This window comes from Pezoporus wallicus, unplaced genomic scaffold (assembly GCF_028554395.1).
Source record: "Pezoporus wallicus isolate ANWC-B61680 ecotype Strahan unplaced genomic scaffold, APGP_CSIRO_Pwel_v1 contig_4191, whole genome shotgun sequence".
Classification (NCBI taxonomy): Eukaryota; Metazoa; Chordata; class Aves; order Psittaciformes; family Psittacidae; genus Pezoporus; species Pezoporus wallicus.
This window is the reverse complement of record NW_026641383.1, coordinates 3,498,772-3,518,916: the sequence shown is the minus strand read 5'-3', so window position 1 is coordinate 3,518,916 and position 20,145 is coordinate 3,498,772. Positions and strand designations below refer to the sequence as shown.

Below are 20,145 nucleotides of genomic sequence, written 5' to 3'. Positions count from 1 at the left end.
TGGGCCAGGTGATCTTAAAGCTGGGTGAATTGCTTTGTGAACATCATCACACAGTTCGTTGATTGTCAAATTCAGCGTATCACCAGTCTGACACCTCTGCCCCACTTAAATCTTGTTATGAGGATGGAAGCGGCGCCGAAGCTTTGTATTTGTCATAAATACTTGGCTGAGGTTCTTTTTGAGACTAATTCTGCAATTATAGACCGTGATGTCATGCCGAAAGGAGCAGACAGTCAGCTAAGCTCTGTGCTTTAATGGTTTCTGTGAAATTAGTAATAATACCAGGAGGCTGAATTTTAATTTACAGTGCTATGAAATGAGTAGGTTTTATAGTGCCTGAAGCACTCACCTTTGGAAGGAATGTGTGAAAACTTCTGGCCTTAACCATGGATCATTTCCAAGTGGAATGAAGTCCTCTCTCCTCTTTCTTTTTGGTCAGGCAAACTGCTATCTGGACAGCTGGCCAGATGTGCGTGGTGCTCAGGAAAGGCAGCACCTCTGGCAAAGCTGATCCCAGCTGCTGCAAGGGATATGGCAGATGCCTGTGTTATTTTACAAAGCTGGTTTCTCCATCTGTTAGTTGATTGCAATAGGATTACCAGAGGATCTAATTGGGCAGAGGGTAGGCTGAAGGGGAGACAGTCAGCATCACAAGCATCATTTACCAGTACTTTAAGGGGACAGAAACAGATGTTGGTCTTTTTGAAGTGTACCTCTGTATATAGTCAGTTCAAAACATCAGCTCTGTCCTGGGCAGGGAGGAACTCTGTTAGAAAAACAGAAAAGAAAGAGGTGGAAAATGTTATCCATGAAGATAAGCAAGAGAGAGAAGAGAGATGTAGACTTCAGAACAGCAAACAGAGCCCTTGCCACAAGTAGAGTAACCAGGGACCAGCTAGGACACTTGTAGCCTGATCCTGTAGTGCATTAAAAATCTCTTCCTCCTTCTTCTTTGCTTTCCACAACTGGGATTTTGATTCCATGAGACAAGGCTTCGGAAATCTGACTTACATGGTTTGTTCCCACTGGTCTCTACAAGAGAAGTCTTACCAGGCATAGAAAGCCAGCAGGGCTACCCGAGCAGAGGGAAAACGTGGGATTGCGGCACTGTTGAAGGTTCAGGGCACTTACAGGCACTGTAGTCAAGGAGTCTTAATGGGTACAGGCAGCTCTGCACTGTGACTGTTAATGGCATGTTTGAGAAAGTATCTGAAGATTTAGGTTAATGAAATTTGGATATCAGTAGAACTTTAATTCTTAAGGAGGCAAATCTTATTTCTGGTGTTACGGAGCATAGGCACTGACTCAACCACGCTGAACTCAATAAAAAGCCTCTGTTTGGCTTCACTGAGTTTTGAATTAAGTCCACAGAATGTTTGGTAAACTAAAAATGTTACAGCAAGCTTCTGGTGTTCACCATCACCTTACAACAACAGGTCCCGGAGGGATCAGGCAAAGGCATTTCGTAAAAGGGATTTGCTGTGCAGGCAGAGAGCAGAAAGCTGCTTCAGTCTCTTTGTTGTTTGTTACCATTAATTTGATTTGGGATTAGGAAACGTTTGTTACAAGTTCGCATTGTTTTTCTATTGTGTATTTTCTAGTAAGATTTAAATTATGATGAAACTTGTTGCAGCATATGATAAAAAGCAGTCACTGCCTGCTGGGTGAACGTCTTGGTACTGGGGATATGCCTGAAATACTCAGTAGCGCTGAAATGCTGTCATTTTGTTAGGACTTAAGGTGGCAATGACATGGAAACATTCATTAGATAGAATAGTCTAGAATGTCTTTTGATCAGTTTTCTGTTTAAATCTGTGCTTGATATATGCAGCTTGGTGCCTGGGTATATATACAGCTATACGTGTGACAGCATTTGGCTGTCCTGTGGATTGTGCTTGGCAATACCTCTTTGTAGCGATGCGTTAAGTGCACAACTGAGTAGTACTGTCCCCAGACAGATAGGGAAATGAAGTCAGAGGAATGGGGAAACCTGCCAGAGGCCACAGCAATAGAGCGGAGATAAAAACTGAGACACTTTTGATCCTAAAATGTATATGGGTACAGCTGTATAGTGTGAACTCCTGTATCAGTGGCTGCAGTCACAGATACGTGCATATGCATGCACTGTTCTCCTGCACACTGCTGTAGAGGAAAGGATCCTTCAGGGTACTTGTTGTGTGCTTTTAGTTTGCTAGGAAGGCTGGGCTTTTATTTGTTCTCAAATAATCCATAAATAAAGAGCGTAAAGTTGCCAGAAAGTGTCAGCAGACTCTTACTTTATTGTGGCCTTGGATGTGGGGAGGCTTGCGATCATTTCTTCAAGCAGAACATGTCCATCTTACTCTGTTTGCCTTCTGTGAGCTGAATTGCCTCTGGCTGGTGATGTCTGCATGTAGGTGCATTTCGGCTATGCAGAGGGTGCAGCTCCCAGCCTTGCCGAGTGCTTTGTGTGGCCCCCAGCAGCTTTTCATCATGCCCATGCTGAAGTGACAGTGCAGTCCCAGAGCGCCCGCCTGCCCCAGCCTCCCATGGAACTCTTCCAGACCATTAGTGCTCTGAGTGATCTAACCCAAGGTGCATTAACCCACCAATAATCTTAAAACTTGCTATATGCAAAGTGCTCTCAAACTCATAGGGGAAAAAAACAGACAAACAAAACCCCACTGCATAAAAACCAGGAAGGAGGTATTTTTTGCTAGCTTCTTTTTATTAAGATCAGTGCTGCTGCTATTAAGACCAATGGTGCTCTTATACCCAGTGGAAGGGTTTTCAGTTCACTAGATTTGGTTGTATCCCTGTAAAATCCTTGTGTCAATGACTGACTCTGTGTCCATTCCACTACAAACCGGCCTGAGCCCTGTGAGAAGTCTACAGATCCCTATCAGGTGCAGCTAACAAAACCAGTGGGAAGGCATCCCCCCTCCAAAGTAAATGGAGCCTGGCAAGGAGAGCAGGGCCCAAGAAAAAAATAGATTTATATATATATATATAGATATATATATACATATACAAACATATAAATATATTGAAAACAATCACTGTACTTGCAGCCTTGAGCTGTGAAGCTGCCTACGAAGTGAACAGCTCATGTAATTCAGCTCCCTTCTTCCTGTGTTGTGGTGCTCTTAATTTGGGGGTTCTTTGATCCACCTATTCATAGCTTTGAAGCGAGCAGAATGTAATCAGGCTCTGACAGGGGAGGGTTGATTCTAATACCGGCATCCAGAAAGGAGCTGTCAATCAAGGATGAGCTTTAATACCTTCAACTTGCAGTTCCTTTAAACTTTTGCTGCAGTTCAGTGGTGCTTGGTCAGCTGTGGAGGAGCCAGGCACCTACAAAAGACACTGGAGGCTCCCTGGGCATGCTTGGGAGGGTCCTGGGGGGCCTATTCCTTGCCCTCTGCAAAGGGGCGGCATGAAACATCTAATCAAGTTGGCATTTCCTAAGCACATGAGAGCAGAGATTTCCTCTTTGAATACAGAGAAGCTTTCATAAGTGCGCATCCCAAAAGGCCTACAGAGCTTCTGTGAGCCGGCAGGCAAGGCAGGTTTCTAGTCACTTGGATTAAACCTTTCCTTATTGTATTTGGAACGGGAACAGTGAGGGCAAGGGTTACTTTCCGTACCTAATTTCAAGTTATTTTAGGTGGGGATGTTAGATAAAATAGTCAATGACTGGCAGGATGATAGAATATGGTTTAATTTCAGATTTACTATCTGCCAACACATGCCATTCAATCAGATAAACACAGGATTTCAGCTGTCATCACAATATCTTATGCATACTTAAAAATAGAGCACTTTTTCTCACACCAAGAAGAAACTGAACAGGTTTATATATAGGATGTGTACACTCAGGAGGCTAGAAATTTTGAAATAGTCTTCCATTTCTAGAGAGATTCCCTATCTTTAAGTTAAGGGATTATATTAGAAGTAGCAGAAATTCTCAGAATTGCAAAAGTTTTATCATTATCAACTGCGCAGAATAAATAAAAGGAACACCTTGAGAAGTGGAACTGGATAAAATGAGGGACATGCCTCTAGTAATTACAGAGGAGAATATGAAACTATCTATAGAAGAAGAGGACTCAGAACTTCTCTGCCCGACAATATCGTTCCTCCTGTGGTTTATGAGTTGTCATCCTTGCTCTAATGCCTCTCCTGGTTCATGTATTGAGCCTATCACAGTAATGATTTGAGTATCTACTCTGCTAGGGAGGCGGAGATAGAAGATGACAATCTAGCATCAGCCCAGCACTACCCTAAACCAATTTGCACAAGAAACGTAATTTAAGCATTCACTGTCTAAAGCTTCCCTCTTGAAGACACGCTTTTCTTAGGTGGAAACTCTCATATAGGTACAATATGGCACCTCTTGTCATTAGTGCTTAACATTATATGTTTGAGAGTACACAGATGAGTGTGGCTTTTTGGCTTGAGCACTTAACCGGTATTTGAATTCTTTATTGTGTATATCCCTTAGGGAGAGTAGCTGGTGAATACTTCTAAGGCCTAGCCTGGTTTGTTTATGAGGGATGCCCAGAACAGTTTGTTTCTGTGGACATCGTAGGAGCAGGCAGCAACAGGCAGTTTCTCTGCTCACAGATCTTGCCTAGCAAGCAGTGCCTGCCCAAGCTCTGCCCTGCTGCTTTCTCTCCTGCTCACAAGCCTCTTTCTTCCTTAACACACAAATCACATGTACCTTCAGTCTATTATTTCCTACCTGCAGTTCGCTCTTTCAGGTTTTGCAGACACCTTTGATTCACAGATGTCCTTGGTACCAACTATTAGCATTTTCCAGCATAAGCAGTTATTGCCTGCTCTTGTTCCCTTCTGAATTCTACCAGGCTGCTCCAAAAAGAGCTCTAAAATGACATCCTCATCTGCTCAGCACAATGGTATCTTTGAAGCCAAGACTTGTACTTTGCTTCGAAGAGCCACTCTAGCAAAAGGACAGCATTTTCTTCTGAAGATAAGGGAAAGAAGGCATTTTTTTTTGGAGAGCGTTCCTCCTGCTGGGTTCCCTGCAGGGTGAGGCTGCTGCCTTTTCTAGCGTGTGCAAAGGCACTCTTGAGGAGCTCTGCTACGACAGATCGGCTTACTGCCCGTAGAGACACGAGGGCAGCATAATGCCAGCCAAGATGCTGAATTCCCTGTTCCTTGGGCTTCATCCCACTCCAGTTAAGCTTTCACACACTTCAGAGAAAAACTTGATTATTGGGTTGCAGGTCCCTCAGCTCAGCTGTGGGAAGGTGTTTTTGACTTCCACAGCTCCCTCCCAGAGCCGGGTTTTGGCTGCAGAGACAATTTATGCTGGGCTGTGCAAACAGATGAAACAAAGGAATAGCAAGGCTGGGGTGAAGTCCACTGTAGGTGTTTTTCAGTCTTAAAGGCTTCCTAATTGTGTTTGGTTTTCATTCTGTTTAGCTTCTTTTTGGTCTCCTTTAGAAAAGCTTTTCACACACAGTGATGTCCCGAGCAGTTTATTTGAAGTCATTGGTGGGTGGCGCATACATTATGGGCTGTGGTTTCATTGATATGCTCAGCCTCGCTAAGTAGATGGCATATTAAATGTTTTATTTACCCTGTGTGCTACCTGTCGTCTAATCAGCTTTTGTTTTTGCTGCATTCTGCTTGTATTATAGCAAGAGTAAGTGGTTTCATGTAAATTAAAGCCGCATGAAACCTTTTAAAGCCATTTTAAAATACTAAATGGTTTTGCAATAGGTTTGTCGGACAAGGGTTGGAGAAAGAGCTCTTTGCTTACCCATTTACTCTTTTGTATGCTTATTAGAAGCCCCCCATGTGACTCTTTCATCAAACATTGCATCCCAGTACTCATCTAGGATGCCAAAAGTCATTTATACTGTGCTGAAGAGTGGTTTGCATAAACAGGAGGCAGTTAACAAAGGATACAGTTGTGAGCTGTGATTGCAAATGTTGTTTATAAATTACAATACAGGCACACAATAGTCAAAACACATGTCCCTGTGATGTTGTCTTGCTTGCCTGGAGCATTAAAGCATGTTGGCTTAAAAGTTTCTTTGCTTTTATTATTTTCTTCTAATGTCTATGATTGGGATCATTTCACTGTGAATAATGTTGTTTCTTACAGGTGGATCGGATCATCTTCTGCGTCTTTTTGGAGGTTGACTACAAGATTTTCAAGAAGAAAATGGGCGAGTTTTTCCCTCTAGGTAGGTAAAAGTAACCAAGTGCCATCTGACTTGGAAAAATGATGCATCAAAAAGGAAACAGTTGGCGTCCTTTCTTCTTTCCCTGCCTCAGCCGAATGTTAAAATGTGAACTTTCTTTAAGATCAGCTGCACATAGAGGCTCTGATCCCGGGCAAATGCAGACATTTAAAATTTGTGAACCGGCAAAACTACTTGTGATAATGCTTTTGCAAAGTCAAGGCCTGCTTCTGTATGCTCAGTGCAGCTAGTTTCTTCATTCTCTGCTGTATCTGTGTTTCCTCCTGAGACCTGGTATGTGGCGCTGGCTCTCTTGACTCTGAGAAGAAAATGATTTGCACTAATGTATATAACTCCTAGTGTATATTGCTTTTCCATGCACTTTGTACATGCTTTGCTCTTTCATTAACGATTCTGGTAGGGTTTCTCTGGGTCTGAAAAGATACCACAGGGGTTAGAGCCCAACTGTGTCTGAATGAGAACTTTAAACTTGAGCTGTCCCTGTGCAAGAATGAATGGGAGAAAGATGGCTCTCGCTGGAGCACTTGGGAAATGTTAGCCATTCATCTTATGTTTCACATGGGAGGTTACTTCCTAGAATTTAAGAAAATGTGGTGGATAGTAGATTTGTTAATCCCCCTTGATCCCCTCCCCCATATGCCTGTGATATATTTTTATCATATATCATTAGAAATCTGTGTTCATGGGGTTTTATCAGCCCTAACCTTCTCCCTTTTTATTTTGTTTTCTGTGATGTCAGTCCTACTATATGTGACAAGATCCAGGTTTTAGTATTTTGTTTTATCACCCATTTCAGAAGTGGGAGTCAACTTAAATACTCGCTGTCCTGTCTGTCTGTCTGGTGGAATGGGCCTTTGAGTAATAGGAAGCAGAGCTTTGGTGTGGTGTGTGTGTCTACTAATTCTGCAGGACCGTGTTGTCACAGTAGCCACAGTGGGTTTTTTCCTTTCTTTTTGGCTGGTAGTATGGAAATTGTGATGTTTCTGTCTCATCTCACTAGAACAAAGCTTTTTGTAGATGACTTTGTAATCTCCAGTTTGTGGTGATTGACAGCTGAAACTTAAAGACCTATTGAATTATTCAGGTAGCATAGAATGGTGTCTAACTGCTTAATATTTTCGTCTGGAGCACATTGAACATGCATTTCAAAGACTGCATTCATGTCTAATCCATTCATTGTGTGATATAATTTTTTTTGGCAGTGTACCCCAACACATAGGATAAAGTGGCAGTGCTCTGCCTGCATTCTTGCCCTTCAGATTAGGCAAGAGTAAACTACAGTGTCAATTTGTCAACAGATTAGAGTAATAATACTCACCTTCATCGTTAAGGTCTTTGAAATCATGGATTAAAGGCTGGTATTGTTGTTGTAAATGTAAAACCCGCTTGGGTTTGAAAGCCTGGGAGACAAGAAGATGCTTCAGAGCTGAAACATGACAAGCTCAAAGGGGAAAAGAGAGGAAGATGAGAGACTAATTTGTTTTGGAGGGTTTTAGAAACCTGTCATTGTTGAACTGTCCGCAGAGAACATGTGTGGTCGTGTGTCCTGTTATATAAAGACGTAGAATTGCATTGCGCCACATTATGTAGACGATCAGTTGTAACACAGTTTTAACAGTATGTTTATCCTCATGCATTGAAATGTTTGCAATTTTTTTGCTTGAACTAAAACTGGGAATTTGATATGTGACCATGAGGAGGGGGTCGTGGTAGGGACCCTCTAAGGTGCAGCAAATGCAGTGGTTAGGAGGGATGTGACTGTGCAGAAGGGTTGGTCCAATGCTTACACAAACAGCTGTCCAGAGAAGAACCTTTTAGTGCTCAGCAGCCACAGTCTGGTATAGATTGGTAAAAGATCTTAGGGCTCTTTTCAAGAGGCTTCCCACTGTAATTTTCTCTTAACTAATGATTCTGAATGACAGCTTTGATATGCCTTAATGATGCTGTTTTCCAAAAGGACCTGAGCATCTACTGGCTGGTGAACCAGAGCTTTAAAAGGAAACAGTTTAGCATCCAAAGTTCAGAGAAGGTTTTCCTGTGGTTAGGTCAGTAGTCAGTGATTCGGGAGATCTGATTGCAATGTCTTATATCACTACAGACATTCAGTATGTCCTTTTAGGAGTCACTTAGACCTTCAGCAAGGAGATGCAGTGAAGATACATGCTACCCAGATGGCATTCCATAAGCATCCCTGGAGAAATGATCAGTATTTGGGTGTATCTTCTGGAGGACTACCCTAACAATCAATATACAGTCTGAGGCTTTCTTTGCCATCTTGAATTGATGCTTTTCTGCAGGGTAGCACCACTACAACAGATGTCAGCAGAAGTGAGCCCCATCCTCAATCACCTATAGCCTACTGGTGAGAACATCAGCTGAAGGTCTGGATGGTTATTACCAGATGACCATCATGTCTGCTCTTTTTTTCTGGTGTCTTGTGAATTGCCATCTGCATTTAACCTAGAGGACTTGGATGAGTTTTCAGCAGACTTCTTCTGCAGGGCTGTTCCATCTCTCCGCAGGATTGGTTTCTTGCACAGTGGACTTCATCAGCGTGGCTCTGTGTCAAGGAATTAGCAACTGTCTCTATGTTTGACAGTTAATTCCTGATATTTAGACTCTGGAAGGAATTGCCAAAACTCTGGTGTTTTTGTTTTGGTGTTAAGTGAATCTATTAATGTAGTGAAATGAAAGTCTTTAAGGATAGACTTGCCCTAAATTTAAATTAATAGGACACTATCTGAACACTCGCAGGAGAGAATAACACTGAGATATTGCTTTAAGCTTAGAGAAAAAAACATCAAGACATTTTTAAAGCATGTCTCGCATTCCGAAACATTATGAAATGTATCTACTTTAATAGATGTGGACAAAAAAGCTTAGAAAGAATATATTCCTGGAGTTATATACATAAATAGTTATTACTTTAAACCTGGTGCATTAATAAATCCAAAAAGATATCGAAGTGCTTGAGCTAGTCAAGTGATAATGAAATGAAGCGAGAGTTACACCTCAGTGCATTAGAGTAAGTGGAATATAGATATGGGGAAATTGTTCCATTAGTTGAACATATCATTAGGCCTATTTTGCAAGTGGAATGCCAAAGAAATTAGTCGAGTAATAGTACTGATATTAAGACAACTGCCAAGAGCCTTGTCATTTGCAAACTTTAAATATATAGGGGGAAGAGGCAGAGTTCTAAGTAATTTCATGTCTTAGGAGTGTAGCAAAGCTGCTCAGAAATGCTGAGACAGTTGTCACAGCCTCAGCATTTCTGATTTAATCTCAGTAATCAGTAGCCTGTACAGAACCCGAGCCAAAGCCAGCATGCTCCAAGGGGAACACCACTTCATCTGTTACTCAGGCTTAGGATCTCATCCTAGTGGTTGTCCAGAAAAGCACTGGGTTAGAAAGTAAAGAGTCCTGATCCACACAGAATTTTCTGTTGAACCTTTGGGGGTTTGCTGAGGAGCGGTTTTATGTCCTGGTAGAAAAAGAGCAACGGTGGAAGACTATTTTGGTTGAATAACCAACCTCCTGTGCTTAAGATGGATCACTGTTCTAATGCATTAGGTGCAACAAACAGTGACTCTTTCTAATCATTCCTTTTCTTTTTACCAGTTAAGTTCTGTCTCCTGGTGGAAGGAAGTAGCCCAGCCATTCCCTTCAGCTGCGCTGGCAAATTCTCTCTGCTTAATCCGAGAGAATGGCTTGCTACATATCTTTCAGGCAAATAAAATATCCTTCCCTGCAGTTCTGGCTCAGCTGGGTTCATTGCTACTAGTATTATGAGTGAGCTTTCTGGGAAAGGAGCTGATACTTGTACCATTTTTTCTCTTGGAAGTCATTGTTTCTACATGGAGCCTAGGTACTAGACATTGCTTTTATTGTTAAATATATAAATTTATAAGCCTGACCAGGAAAATGATATTAAAACCAGTCCCCTTGAAAAGTTAGATTTACCAACAGTTGCCTTAGTGATCCATACTTTTACAATGCTATCAAAGGAGTAAAATTAAGAGTATTTGTAAACAGTTGCCAGCTGGAAGCAAGGATACCTTTTTTTTCCCCTCCTGTATAGCGTGTATACCTAGCTACTTCATGTGTCAGGCAGATGATCTTCTAAGGACCTTTGACAAATGCTTATTTTTCATGGTGGCTGTTGTATATTATGAAAGGTTAAATTGTAATGCTTAAAGTATTTCTAAATCTATCACTGTTATCAGTGGATTGGAGAAGGGAATAATTTTGGGGGGGAAAATGTTCTTTACACAAAACTAATGTTATAAAGGGTATGTGAAGCTGCAGCATTCAAGGTTATATTGCATCCTTACTACTTTAAACAGAGTAACAAAATTACTTCACTAAAGCATTGCTAAAATTGTTAGAGAGAGGACAGGTTTGCACTTTCATTAGACCATTTGATAGATGGAAGATGCAGGCTTTTAGACTCCGTGTCCTTTCAGAGCTAATGAAAGGATGCTGAGCCCAAAAGCTTGTTCTGTTTTTTTTTTTTTGAGCCATATCAGTTGGTATTAGGAAAAAGAGAGAGAAATTGCTGCTTCTTGAAAAAAAACTTTCTGCTCTATTCCAGGTTATGACATTTAATGCATTTTCTGCTTTTGTCCTGGTTGATGAAAACACTGTCCCCTCTACCCAAAGCATATGGATAAGAGCTACTATTAATTGCCCTGTTACTTCAGGAGGATGCACAGCATCCTAGTTGTGCATAAATGTGCAAATATATTACAATTGCAGAGGAAATTCATTGTTAAGAGATCTCCCAGGCTTGGAATCAAATTGGAAACTGTCTAAATGGCTGAATGAAGGGCTTTGTATTAAAAAGGCAGATCCCTGCACTAATACGTGAGCGAACTCTTAAGTAGAGATTGTAATTTCTGTACTGGTATTGAGAAGCATCACCCTCACTGCTTAGTATGGCAGACTTCACTGGGGCTGAAGCGGTCCTGGGTGTGAGCAAAGGAATCATAAGTTAGCCCTTAGTAAGTAATCCTGTATCAAATGGGTAATTTGTTTGATAAATTTAGCCTCTCTATTTGCATTTGCAATGTTCATGAGCCGATTCATTTCCTTAATTCGTCACCTGAATGTATTCCACAAAATATTTTTCATGGGCTTCATTTTACTATGTGGAGAGGTGCCAAGCAGTTTACTGGAAGCACCTGATATCCTTTATCTGAGATTTCACCTGGGCAGTGATGTGCCTTGTAAGTCATGAGGGCTCTGGTTTTTCTTACTGGTTCAGGCAAGCATGCAAAGGCCGCTGGAAATAGACATTAGGGAGTAAGATTTGGGGAAGTTTGAAATCCCTTTGGCGTTCTCCTTCTGATCAACAAGGGGTTCTGCAAGACCCCTTGTTGAAGGACTTCATTCAGAACAGTTGGGCAGAAGCACAGCCCTGCTGTTTCCCATGGTGGATCCTTGCCCCTCAGTAACTGAGGCTTCAAAGGAAGCATTACCTGTATGAGGGAGCTGGAGGAGCCTGTGCACCTGAATAGGATGCTGGCTTTGCTCTAGTTCTCTCTCACCTGATAAAATACACTTCAACAGAAATAAGATGCTGTAAAAATTTTTCTCAATCCAGAAGTTTAATATAGACATAATGCTTAAAGCTTCTGTGCATTTTACATGTGTCTGAAATTCACCTCATGAAACCTCAAGCTAACTAAAAGTTAAAGGTGTCCATAAAACCTGTGAAACAAAATTTTGCTATGGCTTTTTGTCTTCGTTTGCCATGGCATTGATGTGCCAGTCCTACCACTCATTGCAGTTGTCTGTCTTAGCTGCTTTTGCCAGTATCTCAATGTAGTGCTGGAGGATGAACAAGCAGCATTTCAGGAGTGGTGCTTGAGAGGCTACGTATGTAATCGGTGGCTCAGATACAATTTTCAGCATCTTAAGAGATATGCAGACTATGAGGGGGTTCCATGGCATTGGGTTTCCGGTACCTAATAAAAAGTTAATGGGCACTTTATTCCTTCAGTTTGAATCCTAACTAAACTTGCTGGTACTATCCCTTTGAATTATTTCCTGGCTAACTGCTGACAGAGCATTGCTCTAGACTTTGGCTGTGTGTTGAAAGTATCAATTCCCTCAAAATTTGGGCTTGGATCCTCTGGTTGTACGCAGTTTGACAGAGGCTCATGACATTGCTTGCTCTATGGTCTGGAAAATTGTTTGCCTCCTCATTCCTGATAGCAGCAATGGCACGGCTTGGAGCAGGGTATGGATAGACCATAACTGTGTCAAGAGCAACACTCAAGAGCTTTGCTAAGCAGAACTTCCTCCTCTTTACTCCAGTAGCATCTTGCAGACATTTTCTTTGTCTCCTCTGGTCAAACTGACAATGGAGCTTGCAGTCAATCCAGAATTCAGGGGAAATGGCTGCTTCTATGTATTTGTCAGTTCCAAATCCCTGAGCTCTCCAGCTCCTGGGATGGTGCCTGGATAAGGGCTGTATTGAAACAGTGAAGTGGGAGGCAGTGAGGATGTCCTTGAAAAGCACAGGGGTTATACAGATGCAAGAACGAGGCTGCTGCGTGCATTTACAGTGTGGGAGAGCACAGGGAAGATGATGAGTGCAGTAATTAGAAGGATGACTATGGAGCAATTATTTACCATCTCTTATAACACAAGAAACACAAGGTATGCCAGGAAATGATGAACTGGGATGAAAACAGGCAAAAGGAAGTAGTTGTGTTTTTCACCCAGCACATCGTTAGGGTCTAAGAATGCTCACTTTGAGGTGATGCAGAGCCTGTAGGTCTTAAATATAGTTAAAAAGAGGATTAGCTCAACCACCAGAGGACAGGTCCAACAGTGGCTGTTAATCAGCATGGTCTATATGTAGCCTTAGGCTCTGGGAGAGGCTGCAGGAAGGAGAGAGGGAAGTGTATTGCTGTTCTGTACTCAGTCCTTCACACATGGATGCCTGGCTCCAGCAGGTGAACAAGCAGAAGCTTTCTCCGTATAGCATCAGATGTGAATAAATCAGGGATCTTTTCTTTCTGCTGTGTTGTATATTTGGGCATCCCATGTAAAACATTCCAAATGCACTTTTTTATCATTCCCAGAATTATCCTGTCCTCTCTGGCCACTGATACCAAATCACTTCTAATTGCAAATGCTTTTAACTGCAAAGTGCTTCATTGCAAAGGATGCAGTTAAGTTTGCGCTTGTCTCATTTGTCCCAACCTCTGCCTTAGGTTACTGATGGGATTTTGTTAGGGGTTTGAATTTAGAAAAGTGTCACCACATGCAAAACATACCATTTTGTGTGTGACTACATTAGCATACATGGGGGTGAGAAATCCACTTTAGCACTTGTAAACAAAGCCCAGTTGTTTCCAGTGTTTTAGGGCACAGAGGAAATAAGGAAGTTTTGCAATAGGTTCTGTTTTAAAAAGTGATGTTTATTTTCCCAAGGAGCGCCTCATTCCTTTTGTGTAAGGTAGAAGCATCTGGGAAATAGAAATCCAAATCTGATCCTAGCTGTGAGCACCATTTCCTGCACAGGGATAATGTTGTCCAGTTCCCTAGCAGTGGGAATGGCAGCTGCCACATAGCCTTCTATGCAGCTGAGGCTTGTACACGTATATGTATTTTACAGCAGATCAAGTGATACAGCACATAAAAGAAGCCATCTATGTGGTGACAGGAAAAAACAGTGCCTAACTTCTTAGGAGATTGGTACTAAGGATTTCTATTTGATATGGCTTCAAAAGCTACAAACACATTGTACATTCAGTGAGACTCTGGTGTTGTGGGACTGGTGTAACTAAGCAACGCGGGAAGAAAAACTGCACCGATGCTGCAGCAAGGCCAGGATGTACAGAGTGTATCAGAGGAAGTTTCTTTATAATCAGACTAAAAATTTTCATTAAACTTGCTTAGTGTCAGATGGAGCTTTATGTAGTGCCTATTGCTGCGTATGCAGGATTGCATGATTAAAGGATACAAATGTTCACAACCGAAAGAAGACCTATTTTTCATTCCAAAGCAGAAAAGGTTCTTTTGTTTTACCGTGTTCTTTTTTACGTCTACTTCTTACGAGCACTGAGGACAAGGGAAAGCTTTATGGAAAGTATAATTTTTAACAACTCGATGTGAAAAGAATCAGGCCTGGGTTTAGTTGATCTCATCTGGCAGTGATTTCCAAATCTGCTTTTCCTCAAAGAAAACATTGCCTTTTCCTGTGTTATTGGTCAGTGTGTTGTATTCTCCCAGCGGAGAACTGAGTTGGAAGGATCGAAACAACCAAAAGACCTTGTGAGTTTCTAGGTTATTGCAAACCTCATATGTACGTTTGGGCTTCATCAAACCCTAGGGTGTTCTCATGTGCTTTACTATGCTAGAAAATATCAACTCTTCTAGGTTGAGATGGACATAGAGCCTCTGTACTATTATGAAGCTCCTGTTGGGTAGCTGCAGTGGTTGTAAGCAATCGAAAAGAAGTGACTTTTCAATAACTAAGGATTGAAAATGCACAAGACGTGACTGTAAAGCTCCGTAAGGATATTATGATGATCATGAAGACCCATGGGTGAAACTTTGGGACAAGATTGTGGGAAGATGTGTTGTGGAGAGAAATATGGAGAGTGAGAACCCACTGGGTCTTTTCAGTTGCTGGAAACCTGATAATGTCACAATTTAGACAGCTTGCATGAGGCAAGTACCCTGGCCCACCCTGCTGCCTACTCAGGGTTGGAGACAAGATGCAAGCAGAGATGGCCCCAAAATCCATTTTCCAAAATGTTGCGAGGTTGTTGTGCTGCACATCGTCTGCTGTTCTATGGAAACTGCACAGGCAGATCATGGAGTACCTGCTCAGTGAGTGTTTCACGGCAGGAACTTTTTCAGCTGGACCCCTGGTTTTATATAGTAAATAAGCTCAACAGGATGGCTGGAGCTGTCAGTACTGTAGGTTTTATGGGGGCTTTTGTGTTTGTCTTGTTTTGAAACATCATCAGCAGTACGATCACCAACTTGCCACTTCAGCCTCCTGTAGAGCTCTGCCCATCTCATTGCTCTGTTGCCAGTGCGTGTGCATGCAGCCTGACGAGGGGAGACCGGTCTGTTCCCAGCGTCCTCCCAGTTCCTCCCTGGTTATGTTCAGTACATGGAGCCGCACTCGCACGGGGAGCAGGCTGAGGCATGTGTGTTGGCTGAAAATGAGGAAATGTCTGGAAATTTTGATCAACCCGGAGAAGGGAAGGCTCCAGGGACACCTTAGAGCAGCTTCCAGTACCTAAAGGGCTCCTACAAGGAATCTGGAGAGGGACTTTTTACAAAGGCCTGTAGGGGTAGGACAAGGGGAAGTGGCTTTAAACTGGCAGATATTAGATTAGAGATTAGGAAAACATTCTTCCCTGTGAGGGTGCTGAGGTGCTGGCAGCGGGTGCCCAGAGAAGCTGTGGCTGCCCCATCCCTGGCAGTGTTCAAGGCCAGGTTGGACGGGGCATGGAGCAACCTGGTCTAGTGGAAGGTGTCCCTGCCCGTGGCAGGGGGTTGGAACTGAATGAGCTTTAAGGTCCCTTCCAACCCAAACCATCCTTGATTCTATGAAATCAGGCGACAGCAGAAAGTGCTGAGAAAAGGAACAGAACCTGAGGGATGAAACAAGGCAGCTGAGGAAAGGTTAGAGGAAGGCAGGGAGGGGCTAGCAGAGATGTTGAGGGAGCGCTGGCAGCCTGGGATACAAGCCCTGAATGCAGATGAAACAGCAGCCTCCTGCAGTGTGGAGCTGGCTCTCAACTGAGAGCTCTTCAATGCATGCACAGTTAAAAATAAAAGGTGTTTGTACAGCGTTGGCTCTGCGTGCTAATATGAAGTAGAATGCAAATAGAAGCATGAGCAGCAAGGAGGCAGCAGTCTAATGGCTTTGGGGATTAGCAGCGGTATTTAAAGCCTTTCACCTCTCTGTTCCTAACATAAATCTTAACACAGATTGATGGTCTTAGCCATCTGGCTTGTGTTTGCTTATATGCAATGACTAGTGAGACAGAGAAAGAACCTCAGCAGCAAGGCAAAGGGAAAAATAAAAAGTATATGACAGAAGAAGGCATCCTCTTCCCCAGTGTCAGTAAGAGCAGCTATAGTGCAATTACTCTGTTTCACAGAGCTCGGCAGGTTAACAAGGGAAAGGGGAATGAAGGAGTAACAGGCATCACTTGCTACATGACTCTAAAAGGGAGCCTGTGACTTGTACAAATGTGCATATTCCGAGCAGCTTGCTCCCAAATGCAAAGTTCTGTGCTCTTCCGAGACATAGTTATCCCAGACAGCACGAGTTAGGGGTGAGTTTCAATCACAGGTTGACTCTCAGATATAAATCATTTTATACTGGACTGGAAACTGCTCTCCCATACATTGCCAATCCAATACGTTAATTTTATGTACTACAGCCCAATTTACATGCCAGAAAATCTTGCACTCTCAACCATATCCCACATTTTGGATTAGATGGCTTCCTTGTATCCTGAGCCTTCTAAATACTGATGTGTGTTTTCTCGGGGGTGGACTGGCACTTGCAGGCAATCACTGCCAGCTTTCCTCTATCTCAGGGCTGCAAGGTCTGCAATTTCTTTTCCAGCAAGGCCATCTTGGTAGAGCTTCCCAAAATCCAGGGCTTTAATGGGGAAGCGACATGAAAGGTCGCTGTTCTGCATCTGTAGCCAAAAGGGTAATGAAAGTGGGTACATGCATACACACACTATAACATGTTTTCCTAGTCACAGAATTATAGAATAGTTAGGGTTGGAAAGGACCTTAAGATCATCAAGTTCCAACCCCCCTGCCATGGGCAGGGGCACCTCACACTAAACCATGTCACCCAAGGCTCTGTCCAGCCTGTCCCTGAACACCACCAGGGATGAAGCATTCACATCTTCCTTGGGCAACCCATTCCAGTGCCTCACCACCATAACAATAAAGAACTTTTTCCTCATATCCAATCTAAACTTCCCCTGTTTCAGTTTTAACCCATTACCCCTTGTTCTATCACTACAGTCCCTAATGACAAGTCCTTCTTCCAGCCCTTGGGTAAAGGAGAGAGTTACAGAGGAACCTCAGCTATAGTCTGTCAGGTGGGAGAGTTTGGCCAAGAAATATTGATGATATGTTTTTAAGGAAGTGTTTACTCGTATCAAAGACTCACTCTTGGATTCTTTTGTGGTTTTACTTGATTTTGCTTTGAGATTCACTGTCTGTGATGCGTATTTCAAACCAAAGTAAACCTCCAGAAGGCATCCTCTAGATGGGGTAAGAAAAACACATAGTGAACATAAAAAAAACCACCCCAAGACCTAGGTATTGCAAATCTAGTTTATGGCCATCTTGGCACTGATTTTGCTTCATATTAGGTATATAGAGGTTCAGTAAAAAATACTTTTACTTGCTTTTACTTCTTCAGAACCAGGAACCAAGAAACTGACTTTAATATGATTCTTTTGGGGCAAAAGTGAATGAATTTTGGATATTGATTTCTAAAACACTGGGGTTTTTTATCTCAAGTAATTGATTTTGGCATAAAGCTCTGTCAACTAAACATGGTGTTTATCACTTCAGACAGCCACACCAAGGTCAGTGAAAGAGACCGCTTTATATTCAACAGGGCAGCACTTCCACTAGACGCATTCATAGTGTGAGAGTAGGAATTCTAGACACATGAAGTGACTGGGGAGTCGTGTGCCAAAGTGCAGCTCAGATTCAGATCCAATTTGGGGTCCACAAAGGCACCACAATGACCCAGAGATCATGTCACAAAACAGCTGGGAGCCCAACTCCCATTTTCAGAAATGATGTAAGGACTTTACTGCCTTTTAGTGAGACTTAGGCTCCTATTCCCAGAAAAGAAAACAGCCTTTAACTCACAATTAGTTCACAAAAACAGTTTTTGCCTCTTCATAATTATATTGCATAATGACTTCACTACTTTTTAATAACATCAGATTTCTTGTCTGTGTCCATTATCAGCAGCTTAGAAGCTATTCTGTTGCTTTGGGAATTTCAGATTCCAAGTCGCTTACAGAACTATAATTAAGAACTTCCGCAGAAGACCAGGTGATATATGTATGTTAAGATACTATGTTCTGCTGATTTAGTGTAAAGTCTTAGATTAATTTGAAATTTTATCGTGGTGGTTTCATTATAAACGCTTCCATGTAAAGAACATGTTATTGGAAACTGAATAATTAATAATCTCTGTGTTAACCAAATGTTTTCTGAGTGCTTTGCTGAAAAATGTCAGGACTCCAGTTGAAAATCCTGGCTCTGTTGAAGTCAGTGGCAGAATTCCCATTGGCTTTAACAAGATTTTTCATTTTCTTGTCTCAAAAATTACCTGTCAAAGCTCCTTAAAGTTTCTGTGTAAAAATTCGTATTTGTACAGTAGGGGTTCATGTGCCTTTTTGATCTCCAAAACAACTGTTTGCAGAATAAGGAGAAAGGAAGTAAAATCTGCAGTGATAGTTTTCAGTCCTGGTCCTTCGGGCTGGACTAAAGTGGACTCAAGAGAGGTGTTACTGGCTGCTGTATAGTGGGTTCTGAAAGTCCTGCCCTCCAGATCATGTCTGAATGAGGTGGAAGGGGAGAAGAATGGATACAGATCCATCTACTGTAGGTTCACAAGCATCCATTAAAATTCTCAGCCTCATGATTTTAATGCTTGTAACAAACACAAGGCCTCTATTATTAACCAGTTGTTCTGTTCTTATGTTTCTTAAAATAAAGTATCAGCCTCCAAATCTTGATGAAAGCAGAACTTAATCCTCATAGTGTGTGTCATAGAGTTGTAGTATAGTTTGGATTGGAACGACCTTTGCAGATCATCTAGTCCAATCCCCTTGCAATGAGCAGGGACATCTTCAACTAGATCAGGTTGCCCAGAACTGCATCCAGCCTGGCCCTGAATATCTCCAGGGATGATGCATCCATCACCTCTCTGGGCAACCTGTGCCAGTGTCACAGCATTTGGATAAAGATCTGACCCTGCATATTTAGGACCTAAGTATGACTGCTAGTTTCTGTTACTATTGATCATCATATTGCAAAACTCCTTTGGGTTCAAATGGCTAAATAATATGCACATACACAAGTTTGAAAGATGCCAAGTTTTCAGTGGAAACTGTAGGCTCGCTACAGAATTTGCACATGCCCAAAACCATTTAAAAGGGTACAAATGGAGTCTAGATGAGTTAGGAACATAGTTGACATAAAGTTCTGTGGTCATCAAGCTCTCCGTTAGATGTTTAAGGCTCTGGAATACTGAATTATTTAGATGTTAACTAAGGCTACTGATTTTTGTCTCACCAAAAATACTTGTAGTATGAAATTCCTTCGTTACAGAAGTGCAGCTTTTTGCAGAAGGAAAGAATCTGCTTTCTTCATATAGCATCTTAATAATGACAAGTGTTCGATTCTTGGCTAGCCCAAGTTTCATCTTAACCTTTCCTGTCTGGCAAATTCATAGTAACTTCTTCATGTTATATGATTTCTGGATAACTAGTTCTCTTTTAACATAGTCAGCTGTTCTCAGGTAACAAAGCAAACTGAAACTTAACAAGCAAACACTCTGATGGAAAAAAGAATGCAGTTTCATTTTATACAAGCCATAATTTGCAGAAATCTGTAAATTATACTGAAAATGTTTCCCCTGTTTTTATTCCCTGCGTTTCCTGTATGTGGTCGTAACAGTCCAGTATCAAGGCCTTCTTTTCTCATCCACCTCCAGATCTTGCTGTAAAATGTTAAATGGGAGGAGGCAAACTAAGATATGAGCAATTTGAAACATGGAATATTTAATTTTAGGTATTTCCTGGTATTCTTAATAATCAGTTTCTTTCAATATTTTTTTTTGACAGATGATGCTAATGAAGATGGGACTAAGCTGAATGAAGAGACAGGTGAGTAA

The 20,145-nt window shown here is 41.9% G+C and overlaps 1 protein-coding gene across 7 annotated transcripts in view; it reads left to right on the top strand.

The window, feature by feature from the left end:
• The window catches only part of MACROD2 (mono-ADP ribosylhydrolase 2), an 885,719-nt gene that overhangs the window by 792,746 nt on the left and 72,828 nt on the right, over positions 1 to 20,145 (top strand). For all 7 annotated transcript variants that reach the window (XM_057423319.1, XM_057423323.1, XM_057423322.1 and 4 more), the window contains 2 exons: positions 6,116 to 6,197; positions 20,096 to 20,137. In XM_057423319.1, coding sequence (XP_057279302.1) covers positions 6,116 to 6,197; positions 20,096 to 20,137 — 124 coding nt within the window. The remainder of the gene's footprint in view (positions 1 to 6,115; positions 6,198 to 20,095; positions 20,138 to 20,145) is intronic.